Source organism: Astyanax mexicanus, chromosome 14, assembly GCF_023375975.1.
Source record: "Astyanax mexicanus isolate ESR-SI-001 chromosome 14, AstMex3_surface, whole genome shotgun sequence".
NCBI classification, from domain to species: domain Eukaryota; kingdom Metazoa; phylum Chordata; class Actinopteri; order Characiformes; family Acestrorhamphidae; genus Astyanax; species Astyanax mexicanus.
In genome coordinates this window covers 24,614,069-24,632,750 of record NC_064421.1, presented here as the reverse complement: position 1 = coordinate 24,632,750, position 18,682 = coordinate 24,614,069, and the positions used below count along the sequence as shown (strand labels likewise).

The 18,682-nt window shown below is 37.0% G+C and overlaps 1 protein-coding gene across 12 annotated transcripts in view; it reads right to left on the bottom strand.

Annotated features, from left to right (window-relative positions):
- The window catches only part of dtnbb (dystrobrevin, beta b), a 106,033-nt gene extending 89,537 nt beyond the window's left edge, over positions 1-16,496 (bottom strand). For 11 of the 12 annotated variants that reach the window (XM_007252181.4, XM_022672905.2, XM_022672902.2 and 8 more), the window contains exons 1-8: positions 16,167-16,496; positions 11,519-11,568; positions 9,415-9,482; positions 7,326-7,406; positions 6,924-7,137; positions 4,651-4,736; positions 2,476-2,630; positions 2,279-2,384 (exon numbers count right to left, since the gene is read on the bottom strand). In XM_007252181.4, the coding sequence (XP_007252243.2) occupies positions 2,279-2,384; positions 2,476-2,630; positions 4,651-4,736; positions 6,924-7,137; positions 7,326-7,406; positions 9,415-9,481 (709 nt within the window). In that variant the 5' untranslated portion in view covers position 9,482; positions 11,519-11,568; positions 16,167-16,496. The remainder of the gene's footprint in view (positions 1-2,278; positions 2,385-2,475; positions 2,631-4,650; positions 4,737-6,923; positions 7,138-7,325; positions 7,407-9,414; positions 9,483-11,518; positions 11,569-16,166) is intronic. The other variant, XM_015606594.3, reaches the window with a different exon arrangement.
- Between the last annotated feature and the right edge of the window lie 2,186 nt (positions 16,497-18,682).

The window sequence follows — 18,682 nt, the reverse complement described above, 5'->3', positions numbered from 1 at the left end:
AACATGAAGCTAGAAACAAAGGACAGTGTAAATAATGTTACATTCTCTGTCACTTCTGCCTCGACCCTTACATCATATAATCTAACAGGATTACTTTTATCCCCCAAAAAATAAAAAAAGCTCAAACTCACAGTCAGGAGAATCCTTCTTAAGGCTCATTTATGCTCAATGTTAAATGCAGACAAAAATAAGAATATCATTAAAAAAAGTTTCTTTATTTCAACAGCAGATGACATGTCTCTACAAACCATCACTGAGTGTGGAAACTTCACATTAGACCTCAAGCAGCTTAGACTGTGTGTCTCTACACTCTTCCTCCAGACTCTACGCCCTTGATTTACAAATTAAATGCAACATTTACTGATGAACAGTGATGGTTTGGAGAGACATGTCATCTGCTGGTGTTGATCCACTGTGTTTTATTAAGTCTAAAGTCAGTGCAGTGTTTTGTTTTTCCACAAAATCTTACAGCACTTAATGCTTCTCTCTGCTGACAACTTTTATGGAGATGCAGATTTCATTTTCCAGCAGGACTTGGCACATTGCCCACACTGCCAAAAGTATCAATTGGTCTTATATAAGATTATAATTTTCTGAGACACTGATTTTTGGGTTTTAATTGGCTGTAAGCCATAATCATCCACAATAAAAAAAGAAATAAACACTTAAAATAAATCACTCTGTGTGTAGAACATCTATTTAATATATAAGTTTCAAATTGTGAGCTGAATTTCTGAAATAAAGTAACTTTTCAATGATATTGTAATTTTGTGAGATGCACTAATATATGAATAGAGCCTTCCATCTGTATTCTGCACTCATTTTGTCCTTATTTCTGTCAGCAGGTACAGAAAAATACTACTAAAAATGGTTGGAGCTGTGCAGCTAATACTCTAATGGCATATGGCAGTTAATTACACAGCTATAGCTATAGTTTATAGCAGTTTAATGTCTAATACAGCCCTAATTCAACATTTTTAAAAAATGCACATTTTTATTATATATTCAGTATATTTCCCTCAACATTGATTTTCTCCCACACACCAAAAACTGGAGAGTTAAAAGTATAGAGTTAAAAAGTTAATTTTAAACCGTTTTAAATGGTGATTAGTGCAGTTGTTATTTTACAGAGTTCACTTATATTTTCTTGATATATCAACTGAAATTGAACAGCTGAGACACATTTAAAAATAAGTTAAAGTCTACCCAACATTTCTTATTACATTACACAAAACACAATTTTCCTTTTGGCCCCTGCGACCATTTTTTTGCATAATGTGTGTGCATAACCCTAACTCACCATTAGAGGGGTATAAAGTCTTCCTTGGACTATAGAAACAATAACTCCAATAAAAGTAGGTAAACTCTATTTACCTTATTTTTGCATTATGATGCATACTTAAAATCCTTTAATTTTCCCAAAAATTGTCAGTGCGCTAAGTGGCAGCTCTTTCTCCGTTCACTGGTGAGTATATCGGACTGTAGCCTGCACGTTTATTGTGTTAAAACAAGATAGTTACGTGGGTCGAATCGCTAGTTGATATCGCCCTGGCTTACTGGAACACTCAGGGTTCGTCAGTGTAGAGCTGTCAGGCTAGCAGTTAGCCGCTTATGCTAATGCTGCTGCACCCAGCCTTAGTGAAAATCTGGACATCTAAGCTTACTCACCAAAATAAACACATTCCTGTTCCTTACTAGGGTTGCAAAATGCACCTTTCAATCCAATGCACCTTATGTATAAAAATAGATGAGAAAATACACTTTATTGATAGTGCACCTTATAATCCGGTGCACCTTATAGTGTGAAGAATACTGTAATTATCTGGATTTCATAAGAAACAATGACGGAGCATGTGTCCCAATATTTCCATACATATAGTGTATTGTGTTTATTAATTAATATTTGCCTTCGTTTTTCTATTAATGTTGAATAAATGTTAATATTTTGCTAATATTGTTTATGTAATTAGGTTGAAAAGGTAATTTTGTGCTTGTATTTGCTTACTCTAGTCTGGTACTAAATACTATATTATACAGCTAATAAATATAAAATTTTAACATTTTAAAACATTTTGTTGCGCCTTGCTCTCTTCTACACACGGACAATCATAAAGGATTAAATTTAAGCGTCCACTTTCCCTGCATTCTACCCATCTCCATGATTTTAGTGGTTTTAGTGGGTTTAAGGCCCTCATACCAGTCTACCCAGGGCCGTATGTTCAGAAGCAGCAGGCGGCTAGTAAACAAGCCGGCCTGATGCTGCGCTCTCAGCACGTACCGTTCTCTACATTGGCCAGTCGGTGCATGAGAGGTAGCCAAACGAGGCACTGCGGGGGAGGGTCCGCCATCATCACGTCCAGGAAGGTGTTCAGCAATATCTTCTTCTGGCAAAGAACAGGTGAGAGACGCTCAGCCAGGGCAGGTGGGTTACAGTACTGACTGGAAGTGAGGAAGGGAAAGGGTGGGGTCACTCACCTGCTGAGGGAAACACGTCCTGACTGAGTGCTCAGTGTAGCCAAACGAGGGGCCCTCAAACACGGCTGTAGGAAGTTTTAGGACCTCCCTCAGGAACTGGTCAAACTTAGCAAACACCATCGTCCCACCAGAGTCTGATATCTGAGAAAAAATATCTGAGAGCAGAGGGGGAAAAAAATAAGCACTGTTAAAGAATTAAAACATTTAAAGAACACAAGTGGATTTAAGGGGATATCCTTTAAATGAAAACAGCACCACCATGTGGTCACTGAATGTAACTGCAGCAGACACCACAGTGAATATACTGTGCTGAGAAATGCATGAAGGAACACTGAAGGAATAAAATATTTTTATTCACTTAATTGATTGAACAGATTGCTTTATTGAACTAATCTTTTGCTTCAAAGGCCTGAATAAGGTATGACATTTAATTTCACAGAGAGTAATATTGTGGAATGCCAGGAATGGTCACATTAATAAAAAATACACAAGAGGGCAGCAAAGTGTAACTAACATGCTTTACACCCAACAGAGAATCCATAATTATGGATTTCATGCACTCCTATTGAACAGATCCAGCTCTAAAAACAACCCTAAATGATGGTACTTTGAATGAGGGGAATTTATTACATAATGCATTGACCCAGCAGCTCCAAAATAGAAACTCTGCAGGAGAAGAAAAAATCTCTTTGACTTTAAATAAAAAGTCAGTGTATAAGAATTTCATTCAAAATCATATTATAGCTATTTCTATTGGTCTATAGAAATACAAGGCTTAACCCAGAAACCACAAATACACCCCACAAAACTGAACTAAACCAATACTCCATTTAATCATATTAACTTACAATCCTGACAAAATAGTGTTCATTTTTCTTCAAGCAAAGAAATTGTTCAATTTTACCCCATATTTTAATTTAATTTCAACTTTTAAAATACACACAAACAGAAACTGTGAGATGTCTTTTTATGCTCAGTTCAGTGCACAAAAAAATCTTAAAACATCTGGGTCTGGTTTCCTAGACATGGATTAGGCCAAGTCTTGGACCAATGATCCCCACTGGAATTTCTTAGAATTCTTATATTATGATTATTCTGAGTCCAATAACCCAGTCTCTAATCAAACTTGAGTTAAATATACTGGAATTTGTGAATTGGAAGTGACTTAGTGACATAGTGTATGTATACTTTTATATAAATATACAGCTCTGGAAAAAAATAAGAGACCACTTAAAAATTATAAATTTCTTTGATTTTACCAAATTGAAAACCTCTGGAATATAATCAAGTGGAAGATGGATGATCACAAGCCATCAAACCACGCTAAACTGCTTTCATTTTTGCAGCAGGAATGGCATAAAGTTTTCCAAAAGCAGTGTGTAAGACTGGTGGAGGAGAACATGCCAAGATGCATAAAAAACTGTGATTAAAAAAAGGTTTATTCCACCAAATATTGATTTCTGAACTCTTTCTGAACTGTTTTCTTTGCGTTATTTAAGGTCAGAAAGCTCTGCATCTTTTTTGTTATTTCAGCCATTTCTCCTTTTCTGCAAATAATAAATAATAAATGCTCTAAATTGCAATATTTTTATTTGGAATTTGAGAGAAATGTATTCCATAGTTTATAAAATAAAACAACAATGTTCTTTTTACTCAAACATATATCTATAAATAGCGATATCAGCTGTAGAAACTGATTCAGAAACTGAAGTAGTCTCTTAATTGTTTTTGAGAGCTGTATATTATTAACAGAAAAAAAGCAGAAACCTGTCTTGAATTAGTTATCTGCCTGATGGTGCTGCCTGGATAGCTGGATCCAGCTGGAACCAGCTCTAAAACATCAGCCAACATCACACTGGCAGGGATAAGGGTAGAGAGCATCATTTACCTCCCCAGGGAGAGCAAGGCCAACTGTGCTCTCTTGCGTTCTGCCTGCTGATGGCAAAGCAACATGACCTGAGATTTGTAAAAATGTTTCTGAGACATTTTTTTGGTATATTGCGAATCTGACAATAGCTTTACACTGTATAAGCTCAAAAGTGTGTGAGTAACAGGCCAATAGAAGTGCTCCAAATCTATCCGTTTTTTTCTTCTCCTGTGAAATCGCTATTGTGGAAGTACAAGGTTCATGGAAGACAACAACAATATTAATAAATACATGCATTTATCACTTACATCGTAATTTGTCAACTATCTTTCCACCACACATGGTTGCCAGCATTGATTTCATGGAAAAAACTGTGAGCTTTCCATGGCCCTCACTGCAACACAAACACACACAGTTAGAGACTCAACATACAGTCACTGAAAGCCCATTTAACACAGTGCAATAAAACACAACTAATACAGAGCGCAGTCTGTTCTTTCAAATTGGCCCGCAGGCTTTAAGTTGTGGTGTGAAAATAGGAGAGCTAATCTGGTGTGTTCTCCACTGTTAGGAGAATAATAGACTGGCTGGCGTGGAGACAGTGTGAGTGCAGTGTGAAAGCAGTGCGAGGGTGCTGCACTGAATACAGATTCGTTTAAAAGGGGAGCCTCCAACACTACTAACACAGCTCTTTTAATCAAGTATCCTTAGTACTTAAACCACAGGTGCACAGCGTAGGTCCTAAAGAGTCACCACTCCTCTGCTGCAGAGCACGCGCTAATCCTGATAATTAATTGATGAGGTGAATTTTAAGTTCATTTTCAGCATTAGCATGTGTAATCTGATACACGTACAGGACCCTACTGCATACCTGAGCCACCTAGAGCTGTAAAGAAAATGCATCATTATTTACTTCTTTAACTTACTTTTATTATTATTACAATTTTTACTTTTATTACAGGTAACAACTGTACTGTTACTATAAGTGTCATGTAAAAGAAACCCATGTCTTTTGCTTAAGCTGTAATAAAACTGAAAAGCACTATGCAGAATTGGCATTTCTTGCTCCTGTGCTCTGCCTACAGTAGAGAGGTGAAATTTTTACTTAGAGTTACCACTAGGACGTACATTTCTAGACAAGCTGAGAGAAAAATAACTACCACTAGAGTAATATTGGTAGCGGTAACAGCAAACATCTGGTTACGGAGCACTACACATGGCACTAAAGTTACATAATGCATTAATCAGCATGCTTAGCCCAAAGTAGCAACAACAGCAATGTTACAGGTCAGAATTACCCATTTTTACATTTGAAACAGCTATTTTAATGTGAAAAATGTTACACGCAGTTCTGTATCTCTCAGCTTGTCCAGAAATCCGTATCCTTTATCTGCAGCCCAAACTGTGAATTACATTTCACAACTGTAGGGGACCAGGAGCAGACAAGTTGCTTTAAATTTCTTAATTTTCAAATGAAATATCTCTTGTATATATGTTCTCATCATCATCAGTTCATCATTTTTTATACCTTTTTTCCTTAAACATCTAGAGTTGTTCTCTTAAAAATGGATTATATATGAATTAATCTGCAGGACGAAATTTTTTATGACCTCTTTCTAAAAAAGACTTTCTGAAACACTATATTACAAAATGTTTTGCTCTAAACTCCACTATTCTGAGGGTGTTTCAGAGACAGTGGCATAGTCTTATACTGGCATTGGCATTGCTTTCAGCACAAATCATGTTTTGAGTCTGTGTCTAAGACTGATGTTTGTACTGTATTCAAGTCTATTTTGGCAATAAAATTTGCTTTTTGGTAAATTCAGCAAGGTTTTATTGCCCCTGTTGTGTTGGCTTGATTAGGTGGGCAGGTTGTTTTAGGGCTATTTATATACAAAGAAATGTTTAAAAAATTCCTGACTTTTTCCTGACTTTTAATTGTACTATTTAAGGTACTATTCAATTCACTTCAATATTTTCTGTCTTAATACTTCTCATAATTACATAAGGTATTGATACAGTACATATACTTTAATCAATTATACCACAGTTAGTTCCGATCTTGCAATGTGATTGGCTGAGAGGCGTTCTATGAGTGCCGTTATCAGCGGGTAATGCACTGTAACTGAAGCTCTCCATGTATTACTCCGCCGCATACAGGTAACCTAGCAACGATGCAGCGCTTACAAGCCAACTTGCAGAGTTTTTATAACCAAACAGATCGTATTTTCTCGTCCTCTTTAACTAAAAACCTTTCAAAATACAGTGATTATGGAACTCGAGGTTTGTGCTATAATGTGTAGGACACCCGCAGCACAGCAGTGCAGATATTACACGCTATAGCCCTCCCTCTTGTGTAGTATTGCTTAATTAGGATGATTTTTTTTTATTTAGTATTTTTTTTGTAAATTTAGTCATTTTGTTATTACTATTATTACTATTATTAGTAGTATTGTAGTGTTGGAAGTAAAGAACATTGCAGAACATAATGTAGAGCTTTGACTGCAGAGCTTTGACTTTGTAAAAAGTACTCTGTAAAAGTAAGAAATTGATCCAAGTCGTAAAAAAAGTAAGTGCTCACCTGTCGTAGGTGGCCACCATAAAGTTAAGCAGCAGGCCGATGGACTGCTCCACATTAATCTGGTGGGTGGTGGGCAGCCGCTTGTTCAGCTGGTAGAAGATGGAGGAGAGGATGGTTTCGAGTCGTGACACGTTGATCTCGGCATTGTGGTCCAGCGTGCTGAGTCCATTATCGCGGAACGCCTCGATCATGTTCCACACGTCCACCAGGTGAACTATGAGAGGGGAGCATAGAGATAAAATACTGAGAAAAGAATGTGTGTTTGTTGTGCGTGTCAGGACAAAATCACATATTTTAGCTTAAACTCATACAGGCACACTTACTACAACAACAAACAAGAAAACACTCATTCTTATGAAATTACAAGAGTACAGAGTTCAGAAAGATAGGAGACAGACTTACGATTGCATCTTTTCTGAACAAATCTCAGCTTGCACGCTGTTCTATATGTTGACAGTCGGATAACATCAAAGTTTTGTGCTCCTGGTAAAAATAAAATGCAGTATTCATCAGTTAATTATACAGGTCTTTTAGGTCTGTTGTCAGTCCTGTTCAAAATGAGAATGAACCATTTCAAACTCAAGCCACAAAGAAATGCATTAAATCATTAAATCATTAGAAAATCATTAGAAAAAAAGTGTTATTTATACATTAAAATATTTTCAGACACTAAAAACCAGCTTATAGCTTTACAACACAAAGTAAAAACAGCAATAAAAAGAACATAATTACATAATAAAAATGCAAAGTAGCAAGTAGCAGGAAAGTTATATTGTTTAAATTTAAATTAAAAAAGCAAAACAAATGCATAGAAAAAAAATACAACAAAGTAATTAAAAGTATTCACGTGGTAATAACCATATACACTGAAAAGCCAAAAGTCATGGGATCAGACTATTTAAATCAACCACGAAGTGTTGAAGGCACACACCTTTATAACTTGTGAGGTTAAAACTTGCCAGCATGATCATGGCAATATATTGTGAATCACTGAATTACTAGGGTTTGAGGTAGAGCAGATAGTTGATGGCAGATAGATGGTACATTACATTTCTGAAGCTGTGTTGGTATTAAACATACCTCGATTGCATTTGTGTACCGGGAAAACATAATAGAAGCCTATACCACACACAGTGGACAGTGCAGTACATGGTAATGACTATGACCAGCAGTGTCTGGCTAGAATGTTCATGCAAACAGACAAACAGACAGCACCTCTGGAAGAAATTACATCCATATTCAACGCATAAGGTCCCATATGTCAATCCCAGAGTTCAGTGGGGTGTTCTTTAGCTTTCATGGGACACAATACTAGTTCCTGCTCCACGACTCTTGCTATGTCAGTTCAACTCTAAAGTAAAGAGATATGTTTTTAAATGTTTGCACAATGTTCCAGATCTTTGGTGCATAAAAACAAAAATCTGTCTCTCTGATCTTTTTAAGTTTTAATGTATAAAAGTTTCCTATTTAGAATACAGAGAATGTGGAGATAATCTTGTTTCTTTAAATCATTAGATTAAAAAACTAGCAGTAAAATCATGTAGCTGATCCTAAAAGAAACAGGCAGACAGTGAAGATGTGCTAAGTGTTAATGGTGTAATATCATCTTGTTTGCGAGTTAGCATTCCTGCTGCTGTATTCTGCTTGTAGTTTGTTTGTTTGTTGTTCTATCAACAGTGCTTTGCAGTCATCAAGCATGGATCGATTTCTTGGCATCTTGCAGACAGAGATAAGGTTCAACTAGGGTAATATTCCTTAAGTGATACATAAGAAGTTTTGGTTATATTATTAATAGAATGTAAAAGTTAAGTCTGTGTCTGGAATCATACCTAGACCCCTAACTACACTTTTTCATTTGTAGAGACAGATTTTAAAGTCTCCCACACACCAGTTTCCTTTTTGTTGCACAACCCATTACTATTTCTTTGGTCTTGTCATAATTAAGCTTTAAAAATAGTACTGTACCCAGATAAGTGATATTATCTGCTTGTGAGTCATCTACAAAAGTTTGATAATTGATGCCATGCTCTGTAATAAGAAAATCCAGTGGCAGCATACACAAACAAAACAAGAGTGGACCGAGCACAGAGCCTTGTGGTTTGCCACATTCAACGATTGTCTATTGCTAGTTTTTTGCATTTTGCAGACACTTGACCTGAAATAAGTCACAGCACAGAAGACATTACCACCCAGAGTGAACAGCACTAGAATTTTTGGTGCAAAGAAACAAGCAGTTTTGCAGCCTTTAAATCAATCTACATCTATTTTGTACAGAGCCTTGTGGTACACCACATTCAACAATAGTTGATTCAACAGTAATAATGTTACTTTACGCCCCTGCTTTTAACATATGATCAATATATTCCTCTTTCACCCTCCAACACAGATTTATGGAGTCATTTGCCCTGTGGCAGTAAACTGAGTAGAGCTAGCATAGCCTCTGTGTATGGCTATGTGTAAACAAAACACTGTACAGCTTATGTTAACTCACTCATCTCCATGAAGAGCTGCCTCTTCTCCACCGTGGCCTTGCCGCTCTTGCTGCCCTCCTCAATCATCCTGAATAGCACAAACACACAAATGATCACCAACATCTCCCCTCTATCTCCAGCGACTCCAGTTCACACTGAAGTTACAATATTAAACATTCTGCAGTAACTGCAGGGTAACCTGATGTTACAGTATAACACATTTTCAAAACCATTCTTGAAGAGAACACTATCTAAAGGCTAATATAATAAACTGTTGTTTCTGATTTTGGCTGCAACTCTTATCGCTTTGCAGCAGCAAATGACTGGAACACTTTCCAAAACACCCTCAAGCTTGCAATTTTAACACCTTTTTCTACTTTTTTACTACTTAGCATACCATTATACAGATAATAGTAGACTGTTGCTCTTGCTAATCATCATGGATCAAATAAGTGCATATTCACACACCCATTTACACATACACATTTTTTTCTATTCTTATTCCTGCTTTTTAAACAGTTCATAATTTATAAACATAGTTTATTTTATGTTAATCTATGATTTTTTTATCCTTGGTAGTGTTGTAGTACTTGAGTCCGGTCTCGTTCTTGTCTCGGACTCGACCTTTTTTGTAATCTGTCTTGTCTCGGTCTCGGCTGAGGTGTACACGGAGACTGTGGATGAGACTGGCCACGTCCGGGTCCTCTGTCTGAGGTTCATTAGAAACTGAACCTTTTTTCTATTGTTACTGAACATCAACATTTCATTCAAACAGATCAAATAAGTCCTTTTTCTGTGTGTCTAAAATCTGCACACAACTTTTAGAAAAAAAAAAAAACAATTAAATTAAAGAAAGAAAGCACATGGAGAAGTGCAAACTAGCGAGACAACTAACGTTTGCAGCGGGCTAGCTAACGGTAACAACAAGCTAACTAAAATACTAATGTTATTGGGGAGAGAACTAAGGCTAGCAACAAGCTAGCTAACCTTAGAGATGAGCTAGCTAACCTTAGCGACAAGCTAGCTAAAATACTAATGCTACTGAGGAAAGAACTACCATTAGGGATGAGCTAGCTAACCTTATAGACAAGCTAGCTAAAATACTAATGCTACTGAGGAAAGAACTACCATTAGTGACGAGCTAGCTAACCTTAGCGACAAGCTAGCTAAGAACTACCATTAGGGATGAGCTAGCTAACCTTAGCGACAAGCTAGCTAAAATACTAATGCTACTGAGGAAAGAACTACCATTAGTGAAGAGCTAGATAACCTTAGCAAAGAGCTATCTAAAATATTAATGCTACTGGGGAGAGAACTAAAGCTAGTGATGAGCTAGCTAACCTTAGCAATGAGCTCGCTAACCTTATTCATGCGCTCTTTGAGGGCAAATTGTGATAGTTTTTGTACATTTTAGAATAAAAATGAATGGAATTTGAATTTGAATTTTATTTTTAAATCTTAATCTAGTCTTGGTCTTGGACTTGGTCTCGGTTTTTGTCTTTGCGACTGCAATTAAGGATCCTTTTACATGCAACCTTACATTATTTTGGACTGCCTGACCTTCATTTCTTAAAGTAATTTTTTCTTTACTTAGTTGAGTAGTTCTTGCCATAATATGGATTAAAGCATTATTCAAATATGGCTTTTCACAGAATACTAACTGTACCTCTTCACAACACAACTCATCCTCTCAAACACATTGAAATCTTGATGAGGCACAGCTGTTAAATGAATGCCATTCCAAATGACTACTTTAAATATCTGCCTGAAAAAATCCAGCCAAGATGTCCAAAGCTGTCTTGCAAAGTGCTGTTTTTAAAGAGTCTAAAATATAAATCATATTCTGGTTTGTTTAACACTTTACATTGGATGGCCTTAGTACAAGTAATGCAAAAACAATTTAAACAACAAAAAAAAACACTGAACTTAAGGTTTAACCTTTGACTGGTACTGTATATTTGTCTATAAGAACAACAAAATATCGCAATGTCAGATTTCCCCCTAATATTGTGCAGCCCTAGTGGAGATACACTGTTCTTTTATACTTTGGAGAGTAACACTATGAGGCCTTTAGCAAACTTCAATACTCTAAAAAAATTATTACATAAATAAGCTGCTACTCACCTGTCAACTGGGCTGGATTTCAACTAAAGAGAAGCAAAATCAGAAAGTTCCTGTGAAAAGAGAAATATTTAGAGTCAAAATGGTAGAAGAACAGCATACGTCTATCTCATATTAGCCAGTAATGCAGTGCTGTCGAGGGTTTCATTAAGGTCAGCTATCCCCAATCTCTGGTCATAACAAAAGAGCACTCGAGTTCTTGTCAAGTGTGTAAATGATGATTCCATCTGCCATTAGTTGGAGCACAGGCAGCATCCTGTGAGCTGGTGATACAAAGGCTGCTAAAAGGGCTGTTTATGATGATAGACAGGAAGCATGCTGCAGACCTTCAGTGAGCGGGAAAAGCTCAGAGTCATGGACAAGCATTAGAAAGGCATTTTTAAAACCAACTCCATCATTCCAAAACCCATATCGCTTATGCATTTACAATTGCTCTAGTGACTGGTTATAGGGCTGGGCAATACAACAACATTTATCGTTATATTGTGATAAATGACACAATCGATATTGTATGATCTAATCAATTATTTCTCTTTACATTGAAAAGAGCAAAATCACTCCTGGTTAACTGAATTTACCGCAATGCAGTGTGTAAAATAGTGCTTCACACTACAGTATATCATTTTAACATCATCATTGCAATGCAGGCATGCACAATTTTAATAAAAGGTGCAGCTTTTTTGCTACCAAACGCAGAATATATGTCAGTTTTTTCTTTCTATTATCAGACAGAGCTGGTGTGAAACTGCACAATATATTGTTTCAGTGTTAATATCGCAATGTACACAGGCGCAATGGTCACAGCGCAGGAAGTGCAATGTTTTGTGCAATGTCAAATGACGTTTTTTTTTTTTATATTTTTGCTGCATACAAAGAAACATTTACACTGTTCTCATTTTACATAACAATATCTACTAGATTTAAAAAAGTATATACACCCAATACTATTTGTTTTACGCTAACCATTGATACACAGAGGGCATTATTAATATTATGACATGTTGAAGGATTGTTTTTTTGAGAAATTCCTTGTATTTTCATGTGTAAATTTGTTAATATATTTATATATATATGTATGTATGTATTATATCGCAGAACAATACAATATTGCAATATTGTTTTTCCCGATATCCTGCAGCCCTTGTGTGAAACATAAAAAAAATAGCACTAATAATTTTTGCTAGTTTTTTTTTATAAAAAGGCAATGACCATTCCATTTTTTGCCAATTCCAACTGAACAGTAGGGGTGTACTGCATTAATTGTCAAAACACAGTGTCATATTTTAACAAGAATAGTGCATTTCCTGGAAAACAAAACAAAACACTGGACGCTTGTGCAGCTAAACTGATTAAACTAGACGCTATGGTATCCCAGCTGGTGGTGGTGTTCCTAGACAGTTGGTATGGTATTACAAACTGATTGATAAGGTGAAGTTTACTATGGTTACTATGATGATCCTAAGTGGTTGTTATGATTTTGCTAGATGGTTGCTAACATATTGCCAAGTGGTTGCTATTGTATCCCATGTGGTTGCTATGGTATCCAAGATGGTTGATAAAGATACAGGAGCTACTTATCGTACATATTGTATCTCCAAGTTCTCGCCAATACACAACACCACTGAACAAACATAAGAAATTTTACTCTACTCAGTACTCTATGATGTTAAATCAGGTAAGCTGGAGATGATCCACCATTGGCTGGAGTAATATAGAAGAAATCTGGTAACAATAAAGTTACTAACTTTGTTACTTTTTACTTTATGTATGCTTACATAGAACTGTCCTAATGTAATATGGCATTTTTACTAGAAAGAGGCCTCTAATTGTCAGGACACACTGTTTAATTACTTTATACAGGTGCCAAACTCTCTGTTAATGGATAATTGGATATATCATAATAAAAGCTTTTGACAATTAGCTGTAATGAGAAAAAATAATTGTATAACTGTAAAGGTGATAATTAATGTTTTTGTGCTAAAACACAAAACACTGCATTCTGGCCTACACCCTGTTTCTTTCAGTTGTAACTTGTATTTGAAAGTGATATATTAGCATAATTTTGTGCAAAATTTTAAGAAATTGCTATGTTTTCCATTACATTTTTTTTATTTTAAGGTTGGAATTTCACATTCGTGTGAAACATATTAATAATCAATGTATTTAGCATTAGACAGACTTTGAGATTTAACTTAAATTTTTTATGCTTGATTTATTGAATTCCAGAATACCAGAATGCTTATATGCTGCTGGTTTACTGCATTACAACCCTACGTTCTGATTTGACTGCGTCTGTAACCGTACCCAGCCAATTTACCAGCGTTAAAACACAACACCACGGGTTCAGTGTTACATTTCTACATGGAATAATAGATTAATCCAATTAGGTGTGTTTTGTATTGCATTCAGATCCTATACTGGTGCATGCTTTATTAATTTATTAATGATTACGTCATTATTACCACTAGCATAATGATCATCGTCTGCATCTGTGGGTTATCACTGTAGTATATACAGTCATCAGTCAGCACTGCTGCTTTCATCACCACCTTTAATATTACTGCGGTGTTTTGTACGGTCAGTAAATCAGTGTCTCTGCTGTAGCTAATCCTCATTAGCCCACATTTATCTATTCAGCGCGTTTTACTCCGGCTGTGGTCGTGATCGCAGCGCCGCTCCGCTCCTGCTCTTCCAGCCAATGGAGGAGGACTGTCTGCCAGCATTATGTCATGTGCTGCTCGTCCGCTGAGCTGCGTGTGTGTGTGTGTGTGTGTGTGTGTATCACAACCCGAGATCATTACACCATGACCGCTGCTGGGGCTCCTAATCACTGCCTGTACCCGGAGCCTGCGGTCAGCCAGCGGACCTGCAGGAGAGACCCGGTGTTCTGTCGAGTTGTGCTACACCATCGATATAGGCTCCTCGGCTCCTCTGCGCATGCGCTGACACATCATTTTAAATGTTCTTATGTGTTTTTCGTTATAGCTCTATTATGACTCCGTCAATCTGAGCTCACTGCTATTATTAGTGCTGCTACTCAGCTACGGAACAATTGTTGGTTCCCAAATAGTTCTATTAATTTTGTGAACCATCACTAACGATTATAAACGCTAAGGGGACGAAAGATGACGTTTCTTGGTCGTAATCATTATCGTTATCTATGAAGATAGATAAAGACAACTTTAATTTTAGGTAGTATAGCTACTTCACACATAACGAACAGGTGTTTTGTCGAGTTATGCTACCCATTGACCCGGGCTTCGTACCGACACTGTTTTTTTATGGTGTTAAAATCTCTGTTTTTTCTCAGGTGCATTAAATAGCCTGCTCTCACTGCCGTCATTTGACTCAGTGTTACGTTTGAAAAACAAAAAACAATAATAAACAATTAAAGAATAAAAATGCGTTCAACATTGCTCTAACGTTATGTCACGGTTCCCCCAAAAGAACCACAGCTAACCTTCTCTGTTAGCAGTGTTGGTTAGTTAGCTGGGTAAATAGATCAATGTCCTACCACACAAATTAGGCTCACATTCACACAAAAATAGCATCCAGGCTACGTGTTCTATTTGGGCAGCTTAAAATTACATATGCAGCTCTGGATAAAAATAAGAGACCACTTAAAAAATATGAATTGAGTTTATTTCTTCTTTTACCAAACCTCTGGGATGTAATCAAGAGGATGGATGATCACCAAGCCATTAAACCAAGCTGAACTGCTTAAATCTTTGCACCAGGAGTGGCATAAAGTTATCCAAAATCAGTGTGTAAGACTGGTGGAGGAGAACATGCCAACATGCATGAAAACTGTGAGTAAAAAATGTTTTTTTTCCACCAAAAATTGATTTCTGAACTCTTAAAACTTCATGAATATTAACTTGTTTTTCTTTGCATTATTTAAGGTCTGAAAGCTCTGCATCTTTTTTGTTACTTTAGCCGTTTCTCATTTTCTTCAAATAAATGCTCTAAATGACAATATTCTAGATTGGAATTTGGGAGAAATGTTGTCCGTAGTTTATAGAATAAAACAACAATGTTCATTTTACTCAAACATATACCTATAAATAGCAAAATCAGATAAACTGATTCAGAAACTGAAGTGGTCTCTTATTTTTTTTTCAGAGCTGTCTATACACACACACACACTCACACATTATGGGGGCACGTTTTGACAAGGTAGCACAAATCGACAGAACACCGGACCTAAGAGAAAAAGAGAGAGCCGCACCTCTCCGGTGTGTAGCCTAGTAAGGGTGCTCTGTCGAGTTGTGTGCTATTAGAGACGGACAGGACCCTCCATACAAACAAGCCCGCAAAGAGAAAAAAAATAATAACGCAGCCCCGCACGACCCACCGCAAACCGACCGAGTAGCCTACACTACACACACGTCACTTGCGGCCATGTTGCACATTAAACCCCCCCCCCCCCCCCCCCCTCTCCTTATAGCCACCGACTCCAAACAGAGCACGGACAGCGAGCTACACTGATGACAGAATTAAGAAACCCCCAAATCCTCCTAATGTAGATAAAAAAGAGATAGACACACCGGACCCTCCATCCAGCCCCTCTTTAACTCCAATTCCCCCAGTCCTGCGGCTATCCCCCACCACAAATATAATAAAACACCATCATCCACAAGCGCTCTCTTACCAGCAGGAAATCACGCAGGCTGCGCTACCACCGCCAGCACCACCACCATCAGCAGCAGCAGCAGCGGAGGAGGAGGGTGAGAGAGGGGGATGAACGGTCTCGGCTCCAGGAGAAGGAAGGATGCGCTCCGGTCATGTCACAGCCTCCTCTCCGCCCTATTAAAGCTGCTCGATCCTAACCCGCCGTTTCTCCAGCGTCCCGACGGCCCTGCCCTCCTCCATCACCGCGCTCCGCTCGAGGCTCCCGCTCCGTGTGATTCGCTCGTACAGGAGCCGCAGTAGAGTCAGAAGTCGCCCACTGTGTGAGAGAGAGAGCCAACTACTACTGACTGCAGCAGCAGCGTTCCTCCTGTCAGCTCCGCTCACCACCAGCAGGGGGCGGCACAGCAGCACCGGCGCGCGCATGCACCCGCAACACAGCCTGAGCTTGACGCTGCTAGCTACCAAAATACTAACATATCACACATTGTAAACCAATTTACACAGATTTTTTTTTTTTTAGAATTAGTTGTTTTTATTGTGCTGTATGATGTTGATTAGTTAACATTTTTATTTTATTTCAGATTTCATTTAAAATATAACAAACGTTTACACTCCAAAAGATTCTCAGAAACCGAGTCGCTGCACTTTCCTCCAAGCGCGCTGGCTACTCGGCAATGCTGCATCAGCAGCAGCTTGAAAAGAGACCGTGGCTGACTTCACATGTATCGGAGGAAGCATGTGTTAGTCTTCACCCTCCTGATGTGTTGGGGCATTACTGGTGATAGGGGGAGTCCTAATAAGTGGCATGGTTAATTGGCCGTGTAAATTGGGGAGAAAATGGGAAAAATTTGAAATAAAATTATGTAAAAAAAAAAAAAAAAAGAAAAGGTCGATTCAACCACTGAAAAACTAAACACAGCACTAGCATTGCTATGTACATTTGTTTCCTCACTCCTGACAAACAAACATCAGCAAAACCTCACACTACTACTAAATGCTTTGAGAACTACAAGGGGCTTGTCCCTAAGTCCACATTATGGTTTTGCTTAAGTGTACATTAACGTGACACATTTGGCAACAGTCTCAGAAAGTTATCTTTCTTTCTCAGTATTTCTGAAACTGTAAGCTAAAAGGTCACATACAAGCATATACTTATCTTGTGTGGAATTCAGTCAGGGGTGCATTTTGCGAGCATTTAGTGTGGTCTTGTACACTGTAATTTTGCTCGTTTAAAAAACAGGACACCTTTAAATACTTACTGGAAAGAACATGAACATGCACAGCAGTGGACGAATCTTTGGGACAGGACATTTAACATAGTTAACCCAGTAAAGTAGGGCCAAGTGATTCTTTTTATCTTGACCCCTCAGTTACCATGTCTCATAATTTCTCAACAAAAAAGGCAAATGTTTGTTTATTTAATGTATTTTATTCTTGTTTATTGATAAAATACACTTTTTCTTACAACTGCTGATTACAATTACTATATTACATTCACCTTTATCTTACATAAAACATTTGAAATCTTACAACTAAAAATGACACATTATTGGGATGCACCCTCCACCAGGTTTTTATATCTCTGCAACCATAAAAAAGTGTTTCTCTGTCAAAAATCTGTGAGAAATATATTCCTCAAAGCAGGTACTACTGGTTACAACAGGTTACTACTGATAGTCAATATACTGTATGTTTCGTAAATGTAGATTATTGCTGTTTACCTACAGTAGATGGATGCAAACCATTTAACATTTTATTAATCATTACATGATTATAATATTTCCATTAGTATTATTGGCAGAGACAATGTCCACATTGCTCATTCACTTCATACAAAATGAAGACCAAATTATTTTAGTCATTTTTACCAGTAGTGATAAGTAAAATACATATATAGGGTGAATTTTTGATTAAATATAAATAAATATTGCCAAAAAAACAAATCAGGGTAAACCAATGGAAAATAGGGATGCACTGAATATATAATGACAAAAAAATATTTTGTCCGAAAATGGAATAAGCCAGAAGATCAATAAAATATCTACCAAACAATGATGTTTTTGATAGTGTGACCACATCACATTAAAAATATTCAGTATTTATGAAATATATATATATATATATATATATATATATATATATATATATATATATATATATATATATATATATATATATTTTTTTTTTTTTTTTTGTAGCTTTGCACTTGCTTTTTTGCCAAATATTAAAAATGTTTTATGTTTTTGGTTTTAGTCAAAAATGTTTATTCGGGTGCATCCCTAACAGAAATAAAGGATTATCACAGTCCTGTTATGTCTCTACTATGGATGTGTCTGTGTATGTGTACATTTTTATATACTGTAATTCATACTGCATATACAGTATCAACATGAAAAAGATCATAAACATTTACTGACATGACGAAGAAGATCACTTGAAAAGTCACTTGAAGAAGTACCCTCACACCCAAAGACATTCCAAACAACTACCAAGCTAGTCTGGATTTTTTCCCATACACCACAAGCAAACACAACA